General features: G+C 42.4%; 1 protein-coding gene across 5 annotated transcripts in view; it reads left to right on the top strand.

The window, feature by feature from the left end:
* The window catches only part of IRF2 (interferon regulatory factor 2), a 106256-nt gene that overhangs the window by 68875 nt on the left and 15741 nt on the right, over window positions 1-21640 (top strand). For 4 of the 5 annotated variants that reach the window (XM_060183987.1, XM_060183997.1, XM_060183970.1 and 1 more), the window contains exons 6-7: window positions 183-323; window positions 4618-4735. In XM_060183987.1, coding sequence (XP_060039970.1) covers window positions 183-323; window positions 4618-4735 — 259 coding nt within the window. The remainder of the gene's footprint in view (window positions 1-182; window positions 324-4617; window positions 4736-21640) is intronic. The other variant, XM_060183977.1, reaches the window with a different exon arrangement.

A 21640-nucleotide genomic window follows, 5' to 3' on the forward strand; every position in this document is an offset into this window, starting at 1 on the left:
CTTCCTTCCTTCCTTCCTTCCTTCCTTCCTTCTCTTCCTCCTTCTCAAACATCATCATCTTCTCTTCCTCCTCCTCCTCCTCCACCTTCTCCTTCTTCTCCTTCTCCTTCTCCTTCTCCTTCTTCTTCTTCTTCTTCTTCTTTCTTCTTCTTTTCTCTTTCTCTCTCTCTCTCTCCCACCAGGGCTTTGCTGGAGCTTTGTGCCTACATGATTCCACCACTCCTGGTAGACTTCACCCCCACCCACCCCCAACAACAGGTGAAAAGCAGAGAGAGAAGGAAAACATACCTGCTGGTACTCGCGTGGGAGACCTCACAGCAGAAGTAAGCCATGTTACTGGCCTCTCGTGTTAACTCTAGTGGCTAACAACTGGAAAAGACCAGGAGACCATTTTAATCACAAATGATATGTTTATTATACAGAAGGCAGGTTTTAAATAGCAGAAGGGAACAAAGGACATTTTTGGTATGCTTCTAAATTCTGCTTCTAAGACCCCTTCTGTTTCATTGGTTTAATCCCCCCAGTTTAACACTTAATTTATTCTATTTACATAACCACTGTTAACTAAGCACCTCCCTGCCTCCAGGGCATTGGTTTAATCCTCACTGGTTCGAGCTTTTTCCTTCTCCCCACCCCCTATCCTATGTACATCCTCTTCGGACCTGACTATTCCGCCTCAGGATATATAAGGACAGGATTGTGATTAGAGATAGCTTAGATTGTGCTGCGTTCCACATGAATAAAGACTGAACTGGTCGTCTCTTTCTCCCGCCTGCGAAGCTAGTCCGGCAGGACATTTTTTTACATGTGGCAGTAAGAGTGGGCTTTGGAAGACTGGAACCCCCATGGTAAAGGTTCTAAGGAATTGATAGGGGTAGAGGGGAGAGTTCCGGAATGAAGGACATGTTAATTATCTCAACAAGGGAGAAGTAGAAAAAGCCCATGTGGTAGCTTGAGTCTCCAGGTTCTTGCACATGGTAACTAATGTGTGCACTCTATCTGTTAGCCCACTGTTCATTTTAGGAGTGATGTGTGATACAAGGTTGAGATGAACAGAGTAATGTGGTGTGGATAATTCTGCCTCAATACCCATTGAAGTTAGTAAAAGATGCAATAGTTGATCAAGAAAGAAAATTCCTGGAATGGAACTGTGTTGCATGAGCAAATACTGAGTCCAGTTCCTATGTTGCCTCAGGAATCCTGGTAAATTAATTTAATCTCTGAGTCATAGCTTTCTCAAGTGTAAAATGATGAAAGTATCACTTGCTGCTTATTAAACTGTAGATCATGTGAAACACTTTGAGGTCTTCAGTTGGAAATGTCAGAATAGAATGTAGGGTTTTTTTTTATGTATATATAATTCCTTCTTGTTGCTTTTAGAGGACAGATAGAAGCAGATGAGAAAAAAATAAAGCAACAGAAGAAACCCATAAAAATTAGTACTTCCTTCCCCATAATTCCTTCAGATGTTCTGGACTTAGTCCCCTTTGATTGAATTGAGGGAATGGAAGTGGGGTAATGAAATGTGGGACTTGCTTGGAAAGAGGAAGGTGGAAAAAAGGAGTCATCTGGAACTGGCAAGAAAGGAAGTTGCCATCGGAAAGGTAGAGCATTGCAAGTCATATCAGATGGTTCATGTCATCAAGAAGGGAGAAGATAGTCCTTTTTGTTGGATATCAGAGTATGAGGTTGGCAGAAGGGACTTGGGACAAGAATTTTACTGGAGGGGCTGGGTGTTGATGCACCTGGTTAAGCGCATGTATTATTCGAGCCCCTGGTCCTCACCTGCAGGGGACAAGCTTTATGAGTGGTGAAGCAGGGTTGCAGGTGTCTCTCTGTCTCTCTTCCTCTCTGTCACCCCCTTCTCTCTTGATTTCTGGCTGTCTCTATCCAATAAATAAAGATAATAAATGGGGCCAGGTGGTGTAGCACCTGGCTAAGCACATGTGTTACAGTGTGCAAGGACCTAGGTTCGAGCCCCTGGTCCCCACCTGCATGGGAAAAGCTTTGCAAGTAGTGAGCAGTGCCTGCAGGTGTCTCTCTGTTTCTCTCCCTTCCTCTCGATTTCTGACTGTCTCTATCCAATCAGTAAATAAAGATTAAAATAAAAAAAAAAGATAATAAAAATTTAAAAAAAAAATTTACTGGAAACTTTGAGACATTAAAAAAAAAGTGTTGGGTGCATATATACCTTATTTATTTTCATAGAGTGCCAGATCAAACTCAGATCTCATACATGCATGAACTATATGAGCTGCCAACCCAGCGCAGCTTTATTCTATTTTTATACACATGCACACACACACACACACATACACACACACACACACACACACACACACACACACACAGAGAGAGAGAGAGAGAGAGAGAGAGAAAGAGAGAGAGAGAGAGGGAAATGTGCAAAACATTGTTTCATCACCTGTGGAGTTCTTCCTTTTCCCATGTGCCAGAGATCAAATCCAGAGCCTTGCATGCAAAGCAGGTTCTCACTGCTGAACCATCTCCCTGTTCCCCATATTTACCTCTTTTCATCTTTACATCATCTCTAGGAAATGGGCTATATTATTCCCCTTCAGTTTACAGATATCTATAGTGCCCTGAGAGACTTAAAGAGGTTAACTACCATCCTGCATATAGTGAGAATTGACGGAGCCTAGCTTGAATCCAAAATCTCCAACCCCCTCCCCACCCCCTGAGCCAGGAGCTTGATTCCTTCAGTGGAGCCAAAGCCAGACTACAGATGCTAACAGGGTTATAGGGAAAGGGAACCATAAGGGGAGGAAAGTGCTTGTTTAGAAATATGTCTGTAAAGGAGGAGAAAAAGATGTTCACAGGCAAATGAGGTTCTTTGTCCCCCAGAAAGGAAAGACTTTTTCTTTGGAACTTGTGAAAAATGGAAAAATGTAAAGATGCTACATGTCAGTAAAAAGTCTGCCCATTGGGATGCCCTGGGCTCTTTATTCCTTATGTTTACTCCTTGGTGCATCTAGTCAACCATGTAGTGTTTTTGTGTTAATTATTGTTTGTTTGGTTTTGTTTCTTTAACAACTGAGCTATACCAGAAGTGATATATTTGAAGTTATGATTAAGTTGTGGTTGTCATGGTGGGAATTGGCCTAACAGAATCATTTAGGGAGGAGGTGGTATTTTCCCCTTTCCCTTTGTGACTTCCCTAGAATTATTTGGGGGGGGGTCATTATTGATTCAAGTAGCACATAAGCAGATTTCCTATAGTTTACCACTCTGAATGTTTCAAAGCAAAGTTTTTTTTTCTATTCATTTGATCTGCTTTTGTCTTGTGTTCTTTCCATCCCCTCTAACGTTTTGTCCATTTTGGCTTTCCAAAGAAATTGCTCTGTGTGGCTTTTGCTTTTTTTTTTTTTTTTTTTTTTTTTTGACTTGATTTGCTACCACAGATGTCAATGCAAATCTTTGAGGAAAAACTCTCATTAAAATGCTGATGTCAATATGTACCTCAGAAGCAGCTCCCTGTAGGGTGGGTCGATACTCTCAGAGTGATTGGAGGATCTAGTGCACTTGAATAAATTAGAGTTTAGAACAGGCCTAAGGAAAAGGACTATGTCTTCATTGTTTCATCAGTGAGAGTGGGTAGTCTTTTGGGTTGGATGTAACATTCTGGCACTGGATGTGGATCTGTGGTTATGAGGTTACCTAATTAGACAACTTCAGGGATAGGTGGCTACAACTGGGTCTAACCTGTGGTACTGCCACATAACCCCAGGGTGGGATGCTTACTTATATGGTCAGAATCTAGGGAAAATTAGATCTGAGAAATCCAGGGCAAATAAACACATCCTCTGGGCTCTTGTTTCTTGGGCCCATTGTTGAGACAGAACTTTTCCTCAGAAATAACTGTAAAGAGTTACTGTGATTCCTCCCACAGAGAAAAAGCCAAGAGTTGACTTTTTGGAGCATTCCCTCCCTTCCTCTCCCCCACCCCTCCCAAAAGGAAGGCTTGAAATTGCCAAGATAGTGAGGATATAATTTTTCTTTTTTTCTTTTTTAAATATTTATTTATTTTCCCTTTAGTTGCCCTTTTTTTTTATTGTTGTTGTAGTTATTGTTGTTGTTATTGATGTCGTTGTTGTTAGACAGGACAGAGAGAAATGGGGAGAGGAGGAGAAGACAGAGAGGAGGAGAGAAAGATAGACACCTACAGACCTGCTTCACTGCCTGTGAAGCGACTACCCTGCAGGTGGGGAGCTGGGGGCTCGAACCGGGATCCTTATGCCAGTCCTTGTGCTTTGTGCCACATGTGCTTAACCCACTGAGCTACCACCCAACTAACTCCCAGATATAATTTTTCATGCAGAGCTGGTCAGCTCTGTTGAACTCCACAGCTGTTGTCTACAGGTGTCCATGTTCCAGATAGGCAGGCCAAATGTGCTGACTCTATTTCCTTATAGGAACATGAAGGAAACGTACACTCCATAGGAATGTGCTGCTTTAACTGGGGGCTGACTTTAAAGAAGTAGGGAGTTTTTCAGGAAGATTAATGGGAATTAAAGAAACTAGAAAGAGGGTAGGATATAAGCTAAGAAAAAGGAGGGGAAAGGAAGTGTTCTCAATTCTTTTTTCTTTTCTTCTTCCTAGCAAGAACCAGTTGAGTCATCTTTGGGGCTTAGTAATGGAGTAAGTGATCTTTCTCCTGAGTATGCGGTCCTGACTTCAGCTATAAAAAATGAAGTGGATAGTACGGTGAACATCATAGGTAAACTATTTTGACATCTCTCTCTCTCCCTTTTTTCTCTCTCTCTCTTTGTTATATACATGAGCTCTGGGATCTATAATTTATAAAAACTTGACTTGAAATGACATAGTGGGAGGAAGTCTTGGAACTAGCTCAAAATTTAAGTTCCAGCCCCAGTTTTCATATTTCAGAGCTAAAAAATAAAAAATAAAATAAAGGCCCTTGAAGATCACATGAAAGAAATTTAGATTAGTTCATCTCAAGAAAAGATAACTGAGTAAAAGCCCAAGAAGATGAAATAGTCCTCCACTTACCCCAAAGTGGCCAATGACTCTACTCTCAATCTGTCAGTAATTGACCTTGGAGACAAAAGTGTTGTTTACGCAGCTCAGGAACCAAGGAAGACTCTGTGAGGGCTCTATTAAATCTGTTCCATGACAGACCAGCCACAAAGATTCTTCAAAAGAAGAGATTAAGACACAGAGACCTATCACCCAAGGCCAAACTTGCATTCCACAAAAAATTGGCATCTATTCTGTATCCCAGATTCAGCACTGTGAACAGGAAGTGGATTGAGGAACAAGGCAGGCTCATTTCCTAGTTTCACAGAAGGACACCAGTAATACAGGAAGCCACAGATAGTGCCAGTGTTGCCACTTGTGATAAAGGCTATGAAGAAAAATAATGGAGACATGAGAAAAGACTAACCAGGGACTGGACTTAGATTCACAGCTTCCTGGAGTGGCCAAGTTCCCCTCAAGAGGGAGAAACTGCATGGGGCAGTTCACAGGAATGCTGGGACATCACCACTCCAGGGTGACTTTTTCAGGTAGAAAGAGAGAAGCATTTTCAGTTTAGGAGCCTATGTGTCCTTTGCATCCCTGTAGATATGAGCTCACATTCTGTGGTCATGAGTAGGAACATTCCAAGCTGCCCCAATATTGACCCATCTTTCTCAGGTGTAGTATAGAGTATGTTGTCCATCCTCCCTTTGGAGGATGGAACATTCTCTACCGTTGTTGACACAAGTTGAGTGCAAGGTCCTATGAGGGACCCTACAAAGGGGTCTATTTTGTTGTTCCTGATAGAGATGACCGGTAACAATGGAGAGAGAGATTTATTTGAGGTCTAGGCCCATCATGTCTGTTTGGGAATCTTAGGACTCCCCGAATAGGTCCCCAGCTGATGGGGTGGCCTGATAGTGACTAACGAGTCATCATTAAAGTATGCCAGTCTCTTGCCTTTATTCAGCTTTTGCAGTTCCAGATACTAGCATGATGCCGACCAGACTTCCCTGGATAGACAACCATACCAATGTGTCCTGAAGCTCCGCTTCCTCAGAGCCTCACCCTACAAGGGAAAGAGAGAGACAGGCTGGGAGTATGGATCAAACCTGTCAACGCCCATGTTTAGTGGGGAAGCAATTACAGAAGCCAGACCTTCCACCTTCTGCATCCCACAGTCACCTTGGGTCCATACTCCCAGAGGGATAAAGAATAGGAAAGCTATCAGGGGAGGGGATGGGATATGGAGATCTGGTGGTGGGAACTGTGTGGATTTGTACCTCTCTTATCCTATGGTTTTGTCAATGTTTCCTTTTTATAAATAAAAGAATAAAAAATAAATTCAAAAAAGAAAGAGAGAAGCAAAGACACCACAACACTAAAGCTTTCTCCATTGTTGTGGTACGCACATGTGGTGTGCCAGGGCCTTAAGCCTTGGTTGTGCACATAGAAAGGCAGGCATCCTTCCAGATAAGCTATCTTGCCAACCTCAGTTGGAACCTTTCATACCCTGTTGTTGTTTCTGTTTTTTTGAAGGCAGATACTAATCAAATATTCAGACACTTTTGCTTAATATTTATTTTATTTTGGGGCCAGGAGGTGCCTGGTAAAGTGCACACATTTCCATGCTCAAGGTCCTGGGTTCAAGCCTCAGGACCCACACCTCTAAGGAGGAAGTTTCACAAGTGGTAAAGCAGTGCTGCAGTGTCTCTATTTCTCTCTTTTTTTACCTCACCTTCCCTCTCAGTTTCTCTCTTGTCTGTATCAACAATAAAATAAAATAAAATAAAACAATATTCAGTTTATTTTGAATTAGTTGGCTGGTTTGAGGAACGTCCCTTCATGTAGGAGGAGAATTTAGTCTTAGCTAAAATGCCAAACAAAAGCAAAACTTGAATCAAGAGCTTTTTTTTCTAAGCATTCTGGTAAAGTCTTCAATATGTCCATTCTCTCTGAGGCAGGCTGCTTGCTCTTTGCCCTTTGTTGTGATTGGTGCTACATGAAGTCAGTACTGGTTTAGTGAGTCACCAGCAGGAGAATCACCTGCTGAATGGAAACCATTCTCTTCTTTGACTTCATAATCACATGATAACAGACGGTAGTAAAATGAGTTTTGAGTTTTTCTAATTAGTTGGTGGTTCTTCTGAAGGTAGATAATTATATATGAAGTGGATCCACAGAAGCATCATGAAGAAACGGGTAATTGGTAAACATTGCTTACAATAGCACTGCCTTGGGTTTTTAACCTTGCACGGAGCTTTTTGTCCACACTCTTCTCACATGAACATTAATTAGCCATCTCAGATTTGTCATTTGTGGAAACAAGGGGATTCTGATTCTGAGGCCACTGTGACATTTGAGAGATTGTCTTTCAGTCTCTCTTTGCCTTTCAAGTGCTTCATTTGAAAATGACACCATCTCTGGCTTTCAGTTCATTTGTTTCTAAACTCAGTTTTCATTTCCTTTTTTCACAATGAGAGCCACAAAGTGTTTTCATTCAAGCTTTATAGGCATATTTTGTAAGATTAAAATTGGTACCAGTGGCCAGGGTACTAAGAAGGTGGTGCTTCAGTGGGTAGAACATGGGATTGACATGCAGGAGGCCTCAACTTTAATCTCTAATACTGCATATGCCAGAGCAATGCCTCTCCCCCCCAAAAAATACACATAAACATCATGGAAAAATAAAGCCAGCTGAAATAAGTTCTTAACATCCTCTGTATTCACATCTGTAAATTCTTTTAAGGGCACTAGATTGAATATCAAAAAAATTAATCTGAGATAAAGGCCAGCCACATGGGACATTTTCATTCTGTATAGGGTTGCTGTTTTGTAAAGTGAACCTATTAAAGTGTAAAGTGAACTGCACTGTTGTCCTGACACACTGGATTGCTTGGTTGCTGCTGTATTTTGTTTTACTCTTGCCATAGCTCATGGTAAGGAAACATACACATGCATGTGGTTGTCAGTAAGCTGTGTCTTGATCTAAACTGCTTGTCTACAACAGCTAAATGCATTTTTTTTTTCAGTTGAATGCACTCTTAGCTTTACCTAGCTATCTACACTAAAGCAGGAGCATGGCAGCTGAGTACTTACAGCATGTCCACTAATGCTGAGTCTCTCCCATGTGACTAACTGCATACATTCCGCACCTTCTGTGTACCAAACTCAGGACAATGAACAGGAAATGGTTTGGGGAACAAGGCAGATGCAATTTTTAGTTTCTTGGAGGGAGACAGACAGCAAACAAATAAAGCCATAGATAACTACTGTCCAGAGACCTACCCTTGTTTGTTTGTTTGTTTTTTCTTTAAGGGAGGAGAGAAGGGAGATATAAAAAACAACAATACAACTCCTTTTTGTTTTACTTTCTTCTAGCATTGAATTATTTTGTATATGTGTGTGTGTGTTGTGACTTGTGTTTTTAGGAAGTGGAAGGAGCTAGCAACATGTTGAATTGTTCTGACAATACCCTCCTGGCCTCTTGCCCAGGTTAGCTGAGCTTTTGCTGAGTAGTGTTGAAATGGTCTCCCGGCCAGTGCTCAGGAAGTTTGCAGGTGTGGACATTCTGTCTTACTAGCCCAGGCAGAGCTTTATGATACAAGTGTGTTCTTTGATAAACGGCAACCCCACCCTTCAATAAAATAGAGATTGCTGTGAAACAAAGGAGGCTGTTCATTGCTCTGCAGTCAGTCAAGCAATCCTTAGTCATTAGACACCTGGCAATTAGAAACTAATGTTATTTTGATTTTATCTTACTTCTGGCTACCCCAAATGCACTCGGTAGGACACTCTCTGCTGTTGTTGTTCTTGTTAATTGCTTCCAAATTTGACTGGCTTTACCTAAAGCAAACCTTGAGTTGCATTTTTCACCAAACAGAATCCAAGTAGCAATAGGAAGGAGTGAAGTTGCAGGTGGACAGATTGCTTCACAAGTGAGGGAACAGGTTTAATGACTCAGGGTTGTAACTCAGGGCTGGCAGTCTATGGCATCAGAATTCATAATGATTTGAGGGTGACCAGAGGTGAATTCTTTTTTTTTTTCTTTCTTTCTTTTACCTCCAGGGTTATTGCTGGGGCTCGGTGCCTGCACTACAAATCCATTGCTCCTGGCAGCCATTTTTTTTTCCATTTTGTTGTTGTTGGGTAGGACAGAGAGAAATCGAGAGAGGAGAAGACAGAGAGAGTGAAAAAGTTAGACACCTGCAGATCCGCTTCACCGCTTGTGAATCGACCCCCCTGCAGGTGGGGAGCTGGGGGCTTAAACCAGCATCCTAGTGCCGGTCCTTGCTCTTAGTGCCACGTGCATTTAACCTGGTGTGCTACTGCCCGGACCCTCAGAGGTGAATTCTTTTGTCCCCCACCACCCCTTTTATTTTCTGGTGCTTAAGATAGGAAAAATTCCATCTAAAAGATAATTTCATGGCCCCTCTTGAGCTAGAAACTCTCTTTCCCGCTCATGAGGGGGCTGAGATCCAGGGAAGTTAGAGAGGTGGTTCAGTGATATAGCTTAGGACTTGAATGTGTGAAATCTGGAGTTTGATTCCCACCATCTCATATGCTAGGGTGGTATACAGGCCTCATTCTCATGAAATAAAAAAAAAAAAAATATATATATATATATATATATATATATATATATATATATATATACATGGTGAGTGGGGGGAATTCTGGGGCCGGGCAGTGTTGCATCCAGTTGAGTGTACACATTACCATGCAGAAGGACCAGAGTTTGAGCCCTTGCTCCTCACCTGGAAGGGAGAAGTTTCATAAGGAGTGAAGCAGGTCTGGTCTGCAGGTATTTATCTGTGTGTGTGTATTCACCACCCCCTCTCAATTTCTCTCTGACCTATCGAATAAAATACAAAGGAAAAAAAAAAAAAGGAAAGGAAAGGAAAGGAAAGGAAAAAGTGGCCACCAGGAGCAGTGGATTATAATAATGACACCGAGCCCCAGTGATAATCTTGGTGGGGGGAAAAGAAATGCCAGTGAAAAGTCTTTCATGACTTTGACTTGTACCCCCCCCATTCATTGCCTTTGGGGATCTAATCCAAACATGACCATATTTTATTAAAAAGAGAAAAAGGACACAGATTAGAAGTTAAAAGACCTATGTTTGAGACTCATATCTTTACTTTATTTATTAACCATGTGATCTTATACAAATTCCTTTATTTTCTGTGAGACTCAATTGCCTCAGACTTAAAATGGAGATAATAACACGGATCTTGCCAGTCACATGACAGTCTTACAAGGGGCAAATGTGTCTGTGTGGAAAAATCACTGCAGAGTTGCATGGCAAAGTAATAATATTCTGATGATTATATTATCGAAGATTAACATATACTTAGACAGAAAGTAGCCTTCATCTATGCTGTTGTCAGGGGTAGATTTTTTTTAATTTCTTTATTGGGAGAGTAATGGTTTACAGTCGACAGTAAAGTACAATAGAATGTACATGCATAACATTTCTCAGTTTTCCACATAATAGTTCAACCCCCACTAGGTTCTTCTCTGCCATCATGTTCCAGGACCTAGATCCCACTCCCCCCCACCCCCAACCCATAGCCTTTTACTTTGGTGCCATACACCAACTCCAGTCCAAATTCTGCTTAGTGTTTTCCCTTCTGATCTTGTTTTGCAACTTTTGTCTGAGTCAGGGGTAGTTTTAATTGTGCTGATAACCTAGAGTTTCAGAGAGGCTCAGAAAAAAAATTTCTCTCCATAGTATTATGTGGATAGTTTGATTTGATGTGCCCTGATAATAGGCTTTTTTCTTCTTGATTTTTTTAACTCTGTGGGTCCATGACCCTGGCAATTTTCTTGACCTTGCTCGATTTTGTCTTTTTTTCTCACATGTAAAATCTTGAGACTAACCCACTTTTCCCAAGTTATTTTTTTTATTTGTGATCAAATAGTGGTTTACAGAATTATAAGATTACAGGGTATAGTTCCACACCCCACCTACCACCAAAGTTCTGTGCCCCTCCCTCCAAATGATAACCACCATACTTCTCAGTTTTTTTAAATTACATTATTTATTTATTTATTTATTGGATACAGTCAGTCAGAAATTGAGAGGGAAGGGGCAGATGGAGAGGAAGAGAGACACTTGCAGCCCTGCTTCACCACTCACAAAGCTTTCCCACCCGCTAATGGAGACCGGGGGCTCACACCTGGGTCCTTGTGCATTGTAACATGTGTGCTCAACAGGTGCACCTCCATCAAGCTCCACCTCATAGTCTTTGAGACAGGAGAACTAACTCACTTGAAAGCTCTTTCCATTTCATCATTTCTTTCTTTCTCTCTCGCTCTCATTTTCTCTCCCCCTTCCTCCTTCCTTCCTTCTTTCATTCTTTCCTTCTTTCCTTCCTTCCTTCCTTCCTTCCTTCCTTCCTTCCTTCTTTCCTTCCTCCTCCCCTCCCTCCCTCTTACTCATTCTCCCTCTTTCTCTCTCCCTCTCATCCACCCACCCTTCCATTATTTTCTTTTTTTCTTAAATACTTATTTATTTATTCCCTTTTTTGCCCTTGTTGTTTTATTGTTGTATTTATTATTGTTGTTGCTATTATATCGTTATTGTTGGCTAGGACAGAGAGAAATGGAGAGAAGAGGGGAAGACAGAGGGGGAGAGAAAGACAGACACCTGCAGACCTGCTTCATCACTTGTGAAGTGACTCCCCTGCAGGTGGGAAGCCAGGGGCTCGAACCACGATCCTTATGGAGATCCTTGTGCTTAACCTGCTGTGCTACCGCCTGACTCCCTCCCCTCCTCTTTCTTTCTTTCTTTCTTTCTTTCTTTCTTTCTTTCTTTCTTTCTTTCTTTCTTCCTCCCTCCCTCCTTTCCTTCCTTCCTTCCTTCCTTTCCCTTTCTTTCTTTACTTTCTTTTTTGTCATCACTATGGTGTCACTGCTCCAGGCCAACTTTTTCACATAGAGCAACAGTGATAAAGAGACAGAAAGAAAGACATCACAGCACTGAAGCTACCCTTAGTGTGGTATGGGTTGCAAAACCTGAGTCCGTGACAAAGCAAGTGCACTGTCCAAGTGAGCTATCTGGCCAGTCCAGGTCTTTCCTTTCATATTTTTCTACCAGAGCATTACTCAGCTCTGGCTTATGATGGTGTGGGGGGATTGAACCTGGGACTTTGGATCCTGAGGCATGAGAGTATCTTTGCATAATCATGACACTATCGACCCCTGCCTTCTTATTTACTATGTGTTTACTTATCATTATTATGTGTGTGTGTGTGTGTGTGTGTGTGTGTCTGTGTGTGTGTGTGTGATCACTAGGACCATAGTAGGGACTCAGTGTCTGCATAATGAATCCACCACTTCTGGTGGCTATTTTTCCTTATTTGATAAAGCAGAGAAATTAAAGGGCAGGGATAGTAGGGGAGAGAGGCAGAGAAACCCCTGTAGTATTTGCTTCACTGCTTGTGAAGTGTCCCCCTGCAGGTGGGGAATGGGGGGCGCTCAAAGCTAGGTCATTGTGCAAGGTAACATGTGCACTCAGCCAGGTGCACCGCCTCCCGGCCCCCTTTCCATTTTTTTTTTCCTCCTCCAGGGTTATTGCTGGGCTCGGTGCCTGCACCATGAATCCACCGCTCCTGGAGGCCATTTTTTTCCCCCTTTTGTTGCCCTTATTGTAGCTTCGTTGTGGTTATTATTATTGCCCTTGTTGACGCAATTTGTTGTTGGATAGGACAGAGAGAAATGGAGAGAGGAGGGGAAGACAGAGAAGGGGAGAGAAAGATAGACACCTGCAGACCTGCTTCACCGCCTGTGAAGCGACTCCCCTGCAGGTGGGGAGCCGGGGGCTCGAACCGGGGTCCTTACGCCGGTCCCTGCGCTTTGCGCCACATGCGCTTAACCCACTGCGCCACCGCCCGACCCCCCCTTTCCATTTTTAATAGTCTCTGATTATAAGAATTTTGCTAAAGTGTGGGGACATCTACTTTCTCAGGTGGAGCACTGCATTAAGTCAGTAGTTACTCATAAAGTAAGATTGACCTTTTAAGGAATCAAGTCAGTTCATCAGTAACCAGCCATGAATAATGCTGTCGCAACTCTCCTCAACAAGATCTAGATAAAATTACATTCCTGGGAGTCGGGCGGTAGCGCAGCAGGTTAAGCGCAGGTGGCGCAAAGTGCATGGACTGGTGTTCTTCTAGCATTTGGGATTGAGCCCCCAGCTCCCCACCTGCAGGGGAGTCGCTTCACAGGTGGTGAAGCAGGTCTGCAGGTGTCTGTCTTTCTGTTGTTATTCAGTGGAGAGCTGTTGAAAAGCAATTTTATAGGCTGGGGAGATAGCATAATGGTTATGCAAAGGACTTTCATGCCTGAGGCTCTGAGGTGCCAGATTGAATCTCAGCACCACCATAAGTCACAGCTGAGCAGCGCTGGTCTCTCTCTGTATCTTTCTGTCTCTGATAAAAATTAAAAGAAAAAAGAAAAAGAAAAAAGAAAAGCAATTTCACTGTTGAATGTTAGTCCAGTGTCCCATTAAGGTGAGATTTGAAAGTTTTAATCCCTTGAGGACCTTAGAAAAGCCAATAGTGTCACTATTTTAACTTTATTAACTCTTCTAGGGAAATTTTATTGCAGATCACTTAAGAGTTAAACTGGAGGCCAGGAGCTAGCTAAACCACTACAGTATTTACTTTACCATGCAGGAGGACCAGTGTTCCAGCCCCTACCCACCACATGGGAGCACCATGCAAAGAAGATGCTCCAGGAGCGGTGGAGTGGTGTTGTGGTGTCTCTCCTCTCTCTGTCTCTCCCTCTCTATTTCTCTATGTGTCTCTCATCATCTACCTAAAGAGAGAGAGAGAGTCCATTGGAGCAGTGGAATACAGCAGGCATGAAGTCTCATCAAATCTCTGGTGGCAAAAAAAAAAAAGGAATTGATCTGTGGGGTCACATAAAGCTGAATTGAAATTCTGATTCTGTCCCTTTCTGGCTAACTGATTTGAATTAGTTTTTTTGAACTCTCTGTCTAAAATGAAGGTAATTATTATACTTCCCTATGGGTTCATAAGATTATATGGGTGAGAGAGGGTAGTGGAAAAGGCAAAACTAAGTGCTTAGGAAATGTTAGTTAGTTTTTATTAACTATTATTTATTAGTCCAGAGACTCTTAACACCTAGAGCTGTGTCACTTGAGCGTCTTTGATGTGGCAGATTGCTGTAGCTTTTGCTATATTGCAGTATTTTCCAGGTGTCGGTAGTTTTTTTTTTTTTTTTTTTTTTTTGTGAAGCTCAAAGATAAATAGTTCCAGTAGATCATTTTGGGTTTGTTTGTTTAGTTTTATTAGTGGCTTAATGTTGGTTTACATAATTATATGATAGCAGGGATATAATTCCGCACCATCCTTACCACCAGAGTTTTATATCCCCAGCCCCACCATTAGAAACTACAGTAGTTCTCCCAAGGTTGAGATGTGGGTTGACTATTATTTCTGTAACTATCTATCTATCTATATATAATTGCTCATATTTTCTTTTTAATTTTTTTCCCTTTTGTTGCTCTTGTTTATCATCATTGTTATTATTGTTGTTATTGCTGTCGTCATTGTTGGCTAGGACAGAGAGAAATGGAGAGAGGAGGGGAAGACAGAGAGGGGGAGAGAAAGATAGACACCTGCAGACCTGCTTCACCGCCTGTGAGGTGAATCCCCTTCAGGTAGGGAGCCAGGTGCTCAAATGGGGATCCTTATACTGGTCCTTGCACTTTCTGCCACGCGTGCTTAACCTGCTGCGCTACTGCCCAGCTCCCTGCTCGTTTTCTCTATGGTCCTGCCTTCTCTTTTTTTCTAAGTCATACCTACACTATTACTACTTCCAAATGACCTTCCTTTTTTTTTTTTTTCTCTTATCTTTGGGTCCCAATGGGATTGAAGTTTAAGGCCCTTTGATCATTTTCCTGTAAGATTTCTCCCCATCTGGGAGTATAAGCAAAAATTCTTTATGGAGTGCAGAAGGTGGGAGTTCTGGCTTCTGTAATTACTTCTCCTCAGGATGTGGATGTTGGCAGGTTCATCCTTACCTCCAGCCTCTTTCTATCTTTCCCTACTGGGATAGGGCTCTGAAGAGGTGAGGTTCGGGGATACATTGGTGAGATGTTCTGCCCAGGGGAGTCAGGATAGAATCATGATAGCATCTACAATTTGGTGGTTGAAAGGTGATAAGATATAAAGGAGGTCAAAATGATTGATCAACAGGAACCAAAAAGTAGGAGCAGAGCAGATGAGAATGGGGATCTTAGATTGGAGAGACGCTAGCCAGAAAGTCTGTTTTATTTATGTTCCTAGGGACCCATGACTTTCATATGTTTGGTTGGGTTTAATAGCTAACATGGAGATGGACAAAAATATTGTCTGGGAAGATGGTGTCAGAATTGAGAATAGGGCTGGAAATTGGATTAAGGCAGATAGTAGCGCCCAAATTTGAAGAAAATCTAAATAAAATTAACTGTCTACCCTATCAACCTGACCCAGGGCTCATATATATTCAGATTTAGCACAGGAGCCTATGTAACCTCTTAAGTCTATGTCAGTGTGAGCTGGTAGTCCATGGTCACAGCAGGGAACATTCTAGACGCACACATTTCAGGACCCATGTTCCTCAAGTGGTAGGGTAGGATAACACAGTCTCCCTTCAAAGAGTGGGGCAGTTTCTACCATTGCTACTTTATAAAGAGGACAGGTTCTTCGAGTGGTCCAGAAGAGGTCTTATGATGACGTTCCTGCTGGAAGTGGTCTTATGATGATGTTTCTGCTGGAAGTGACCAGTGATAATGGAGAAAAGGATCTAATAGAAGTCTAGGCCCATTATATTTGTGTGGGAGTATAAGAATTCCCTCACTGGGCCCCAGATGATGGAGTGGTCTAGTATTGACCAAAAAGGCCATCACTGAGTGAACCTGTCTCTTGCCCTTATCCAGCTTTTATAGTCCTTTCTTTATCTGATAAGCTTGGACTTTCTCCCAGTTGTTAAAGTGTTGAATGTCATTTGTTGTATTCAGACTGGTTTTAGGTTTATGGGGTCTGCTTTCTTTAGGGCGTTTTACTAGATTGCCAGGCTTACTAGGTCTAAGTCTAATTGGTTAGAAAATTTATGATGCCTTCTTTAGACCCTACTGCTAGGATCCCAGACTTATTAGGTAAGTCTAATCTTGGAGGGCTACTAAGCATTATTACTTTGAGATGTATGATTGCCCCTTATGGATACATGTACACCTGTACCCAGTACCTTAGGCCGTACATAGCCTATATCTGGTATCTGTAACTTTCTTAGATAACATGCCATCTGAAGTGGAACTAGGTAATCCCACGTGTTAGGAAAGATCTCACCAGATTAGAGGAGTTGGGAGGTTGGCATCTCAGGCTTGGTGTCTCTGGCAACAATCTGCAGTAACAGGCCAGTAGCAGCATAACATGGGATGGCAGCATTGGTAGCAATGATTCAGTTGAGGTCAAGAGAGCCAGTATGATGGTAAAGGCTCAGAGAGAAGAAATATTAAGAGGCATGGGCAGGACTAGGGAAGTAAAATCTTAAAGAGAATAGAAAATGTTCCTTGTAATTTTAAAAAGAGTTTAAAGTAACAGTAGTTAATTTTTAGTATAACCAAGTTAGTTGTGGGTTTGTTTTTCTATGAAAACCCCAATGGTTAGGAGCTATTGTGTTATATTTGACATCACTATGCTTTGTGATCTTTAGGGGTGTCTACTAAACTTAATATCTGAGATACTGACAGGGCCAAATGGTTTTGATCTATCTGGACTAAGGTTGTAGTAGATAACTTAGATATTTTTTTAAAAACTATATATAAAATGAATTTTTGAGCTGCTTTGACAATTTAAGCCCAGTGTCAGAATTTGATCACCTTACAAGCCTAAAACATTAAGTACTTAGGCTAAAGAAAATATTTATGGGAGTTGGGCGGTAGCGCAATGGGTTAAGCGCAAGTGTCAGGAAGCACAAGGACCAGCATAAGGATCCTGGTTCGAGCCCCCAGCTCCCCATCTGCAGGAGAGTCACTTCACAAGCGGTGAAGCAGGTCTGCAGGTGTCTATCTTTCTCTTCACCCTCTGTCTTCCCCTCCTCTCTCCATTTCTCTCTGTCATATCCAACAATGACAGCATCAATAACTACAACAATAAAACAAGGGCAATGAAAAGGTAATAAATAAATAATAAAAAAAATATTTATAGGGAGCCATGTGGTGGTGCACCTGGTTAAGTGCACATAGTACTGAGCATAAGGGCCTGTAGAAGAACACAGGTTTGAGCCCCCAGCTCCCTACCTACAGGGGGGAACACTTCACAAGTATTGAAGCAGGTCTGTAGGTGTCTATCTTCCTCTCTTCCTCTCTGTCTCCTCCACTTCTCTAAATTTCTCCCTTTCTATCCAATAAGATGGGAAAAAAAATGACTGTCAAGAGCAGTGGATTTGTAGTGCTAGCATTGAACCCCAGCAAAAAAAAAAAAAAGTAAAAAGTAAGTATGTATGCTCAGAGCTATGGTCTAGGCAGTTAGAGAACTTGAAGTTTCCCCCCTTTGCTTAAAACATGTATTCATTTGCTTTTCTTGTGGGGCTCCTTTCAGTAATTCTTGTAATGTGGAGTTAATAGTGGCAAATTCCTTTAGTTTTTAGATATTTATAAAGACCTTTATTTCTTGCTCTTTTTTTCCCCTCCAGGGTTATCTCTGGGGCTCAGTGCCTGCACTACGAATCCACTGCTTCTGGAGGCCATTCCCCCCACCATTTTTTTTTGCCCTTGTTGTTGTAATTATTGTTATTGTTGCTATTGCTATTGTTGAATAAGACAGAGAGAAATTGAGAGAGGAGGGAAAGATAGAGGAAGGGAGAGAAAGACACCTGCAGACCTGCTTCACTGCCTGTGAAGCAACCCCACCACCACCACAGGTGGGGAGCCAGGGCTTCGAATCAGGATCCTTACACCTGTCCTTGCACTTAGCACCATGTGTGCTTAACCAGCTACGCCATTGCCTGGATCTCTCTTCCTCATATTTCAAGGATAATATTTCAAGATACAAGATCTGTGGTTGGAATTCCCTACCTTTAATTTTTTTCCAGGAATTTAAAAATTTATTAAAGAAAATAAAGAACACCCACATGTTGCAGTGCATTTGGACAGTGAGAGAGAAAGAGAGAAGGAGAGGGAGCATGAAGGCCATTTGCTCACATGTTGTAGATCCCAGGCTTGGGTGGGGAGAGACACAGAGAGAGAGAGAGAGAGAGAGAGAGAGAGAGCCCAAATTACCTTTATGTTTTGACGACAAACTGGATTTCTTTTGGTCACAAATCTTCCCTGCTTTTTTGGTGTATCCTTGCCTGTAATTCAGTAGGCTAACACCCCAGATGTCATGGATAAAAAGGTCCCAAGTTCCCTTCTCTCACAACCAGCACTGTGTGTTTCCTTGACTATTGCTGCGTGTAGAGGGAAAATGGCACTGTGTTCTTCCAGAGCTCTAAATTCTTCCCCTTCTCACCTTGACCACACATGTGACCACCCATGCGAGGCTGTGGTGTTACTGCGGATATCTCAGCTGTAGGTGGAGAATTTTGTTAAGTTTGATAGTTGTAGATATTTGCTGTTTTGGGAAAGAGTTTGATCTGGTCACGGTTAGGTTACTCTGTGGCCACTCCTCCCTGAAGATCCAATAGAGCATTTTACATCACCTGAGTGACAATGAGAGGAAGGGGAGGGATATTGGTTATGGAGCTCAGGAGACAGCATAATGGTTATGCAAAAAGACTTTTGTTGTTTTATCGGCGCTGGCTTCACGGGCGGGTAACAGAGACGACCAGAGACATGCAGCTGAGCCGGGAAGCTGTATTTCTTTATTCACGAACAACGATTCATAAACTAACCCAAACTAATCACCAAACAGAACTCTCCTGCATCCTTCTCTCATGGCGGTGCCAAGAAGTCTTGAACTCTGTCGGGGTTCTTTGGGGCGGGGACAAGTGCGCCCGTGAAACTAGCAGGACTAAACCAGTTTTCCTTGCAGGGGGAGAGCTAGACCAAACCAATGTAAAGCATACAACAGACTTTCATGCTTGAGGCTCTGAGGTCCCAGATACAATCCCCAGCACCACCATTAACCAATACTGAGCAATGCTGGGGTGGGGAGAAACTGATTAGGAATGGTGCCTAAAGAACCTCCAGAAAGCACCTCAGATTTTGGGATTTTCCTGCCTCTCTTTGGGGTTTGCCACTTACACAAGTTGGAGCATTTCTAAAGTACTCCCAATTTCTCAGGCATAAAGCAGCACATGCCTGTGGGGGTTATTTAGACTTAGAGATATTATAATTATATGAGCTGGGTACTCTACGTTGTCCAGCAAAGAATTTACTTTTCTACGCTGGTTACCAGCATTCAGGTGATATATATATATATATTCCAAAGTCATGTATACTAGGTGAAACAAGGTGAAATTTTAACTCCTTTCAGAGGTTCAAATCTGTGAATTTTGACTGATACTCTCAGTTGTGTAACTAACCATCATCAGATTCAAAACAGAATGTTTTCATTATTACCCCACCCCCAAAATGTTTCCTCCTCCTTCCTCCAGTCCCTGGCAACTATGGTTTGTTATGTTTTCTTCAATCATCTAGGTTTTAAAAGGCCCATTTGCTAGAGTTATGAGATTTTTCTAGATAATGTTTATTGTCACATCAGTATTTATAAGTGAACTCCTACAGGACCCTGACAGTAGAGAGTGGACCCCATTTTTTTATGCTCATTCATCTGTATTTTATGTTATTTTTAATATTTTATTTATTTATTCATGAGAAATGATAGGAGAGAGAGAAAGAACCAGACATCACTCTGGTACATGTGCTGCCTGGGACTGAACTCGGGACCTCACGCTTGAGAGTCCAGTACCCTACCCAGTGTGCCACTTCCCGGACTACCATCTCTGTTTTATTTTTACATTCATCTCTATTAAGTAGATATTCACAAAAAGTTTTTATGCAGGTTCTCAACTCTTTTATTGGTGGGAGATAACACGTAGAAATAAACAGTTAAATGCAGATAGATTCAAATTACAATGCAAGGCAAAAAAAGTGAACCAAGAACTATCATGACAAGGTCATGCCTGTCTCTGGAATCTGGACTGAGTAATGGGAATGGTGATTGAGAAGTGCTCAGCAAAGAGAGGATTGATCTGCCCTGCAGTGGTCAAAATAAGACTATAAAAACGCAGGATGGGGCCAGAGAGATAGCTCACTTGGTAGGGTGCCTGCAGTGTCATTCTCAAGACCCAGGTTTGAACCGTGGCACCACATGGGAGGTGCTATAACAATAAGAGGAAGCTTTGGTACTGTCATGTCTCGCCCTTTCTGTGCATGGTGTGCCCTTCCCCCTCCCCCATCTGAATCCCCAATGAGAAAATTAGTCTGGAGAGTTGAAATTGCAAATACCAGAAAACAAACAAAACCCAGAGGTGTTCTGAATGCTGCCTGCCCTACCCTACCCCATGTCCCTACCTTATTGAAACCTTTTATTTTTTTAAATATTTTTATTTGTTTTCCCTTTTGTTGCCCTTGTTTTTTTATTGTGGTTGTAGTTATTATTATTGTTGTTATTGATGCCATCGTTGTATAGGACAGAGAGAAATGGAGAGAGGAGGGGGAGACAGAGAGGGGGAGGGAAAGATAGACACCTGCAGACCTGCTTCACCACTTGTGAAGCGACTCCCCAACAGGTGGGGAGCCCAGGGCTCGATCAGGTATTCTTAGGCTGGTCCTTGCGCTTTGCGCCACATGCACTTAACCTGCTGTGCTATTGACGGACTCAGAAACCTTTAATTTCTTAAACTGGGAAAAGAAAAAAATACTCCACTTCTTCAGCTCTCATCATGTGACCCACACCCCTCTACTTTTCCTTTTGGCTAATGTCCTGAATTTAGTCCAACAACCAGAGCCCAAACTAGACTGAACTTTCTCCTAGTGCTTGACAACAGACTCTAGCACAAAGTAGGTGCTAGGTAAACCCTTGTTAGTCAAGTCACTGAGTTGGGCGTGACTGGGAAAACCACAGAGGGGTGAGAATCTCTGGCATAAACAAAGGGATGCACACAGGCAACTGCTTGAACTGTCTTTCCAGTTGCAACAGAAGTGAATTTTGTAATGTGTGTGCATAACCCGGTGTACCACCACTTAGCCCCAGAAATAGAGAGACAGACACCCGCAGCCTTGCTTCACTACTCATCAAGCTTTCCCTCTATAGGCGGGGATCAGGGGCTTGAACCTGGGCCTAGCACATTGTAAGAGAAGTGAATTTTGAAGTCTGGCAGTTAATACTGGAAGTCAATTTTATATAAGACCCAGTTGCCTTAGAATACAAGGTTTGGGTGTCAGGTGGTAGCACAGTGGGTTAAGCCCACATGGCACAAAGCATAAGGACCTATCTAAAGATCCCGGTCCCAGCCCCTGGATCCCCACCAGCAGGGGGGTCACTTAACAAGCAGTGAAGCAGGTCTGCAGGTGTCTTTCTCTCCTGTTGTATGCTTTACATTGGGTAGTTCTCCCCCGCCAAGAGAATTGGATCAGTCCAGTTAGTTTCGCGGGCCTGCTTGGCCCCGCCCCAAGGAACCCCGCCAG

The sequence above is a fragment of the Erinaceus europaeus genome, chromosome 2 (assembly GCF_950295315.1).
Source record: "Erinaceus europaeus chromosome 2, mEriEur2.1, whole genome shotgun sequence".
Lineage (NCBI taxonomy): Eukaryota > Metazoa > Chordata > Mammalia > Eulipotyphla > Erinaceidae > Erinaceus > Erinaceus europaeus.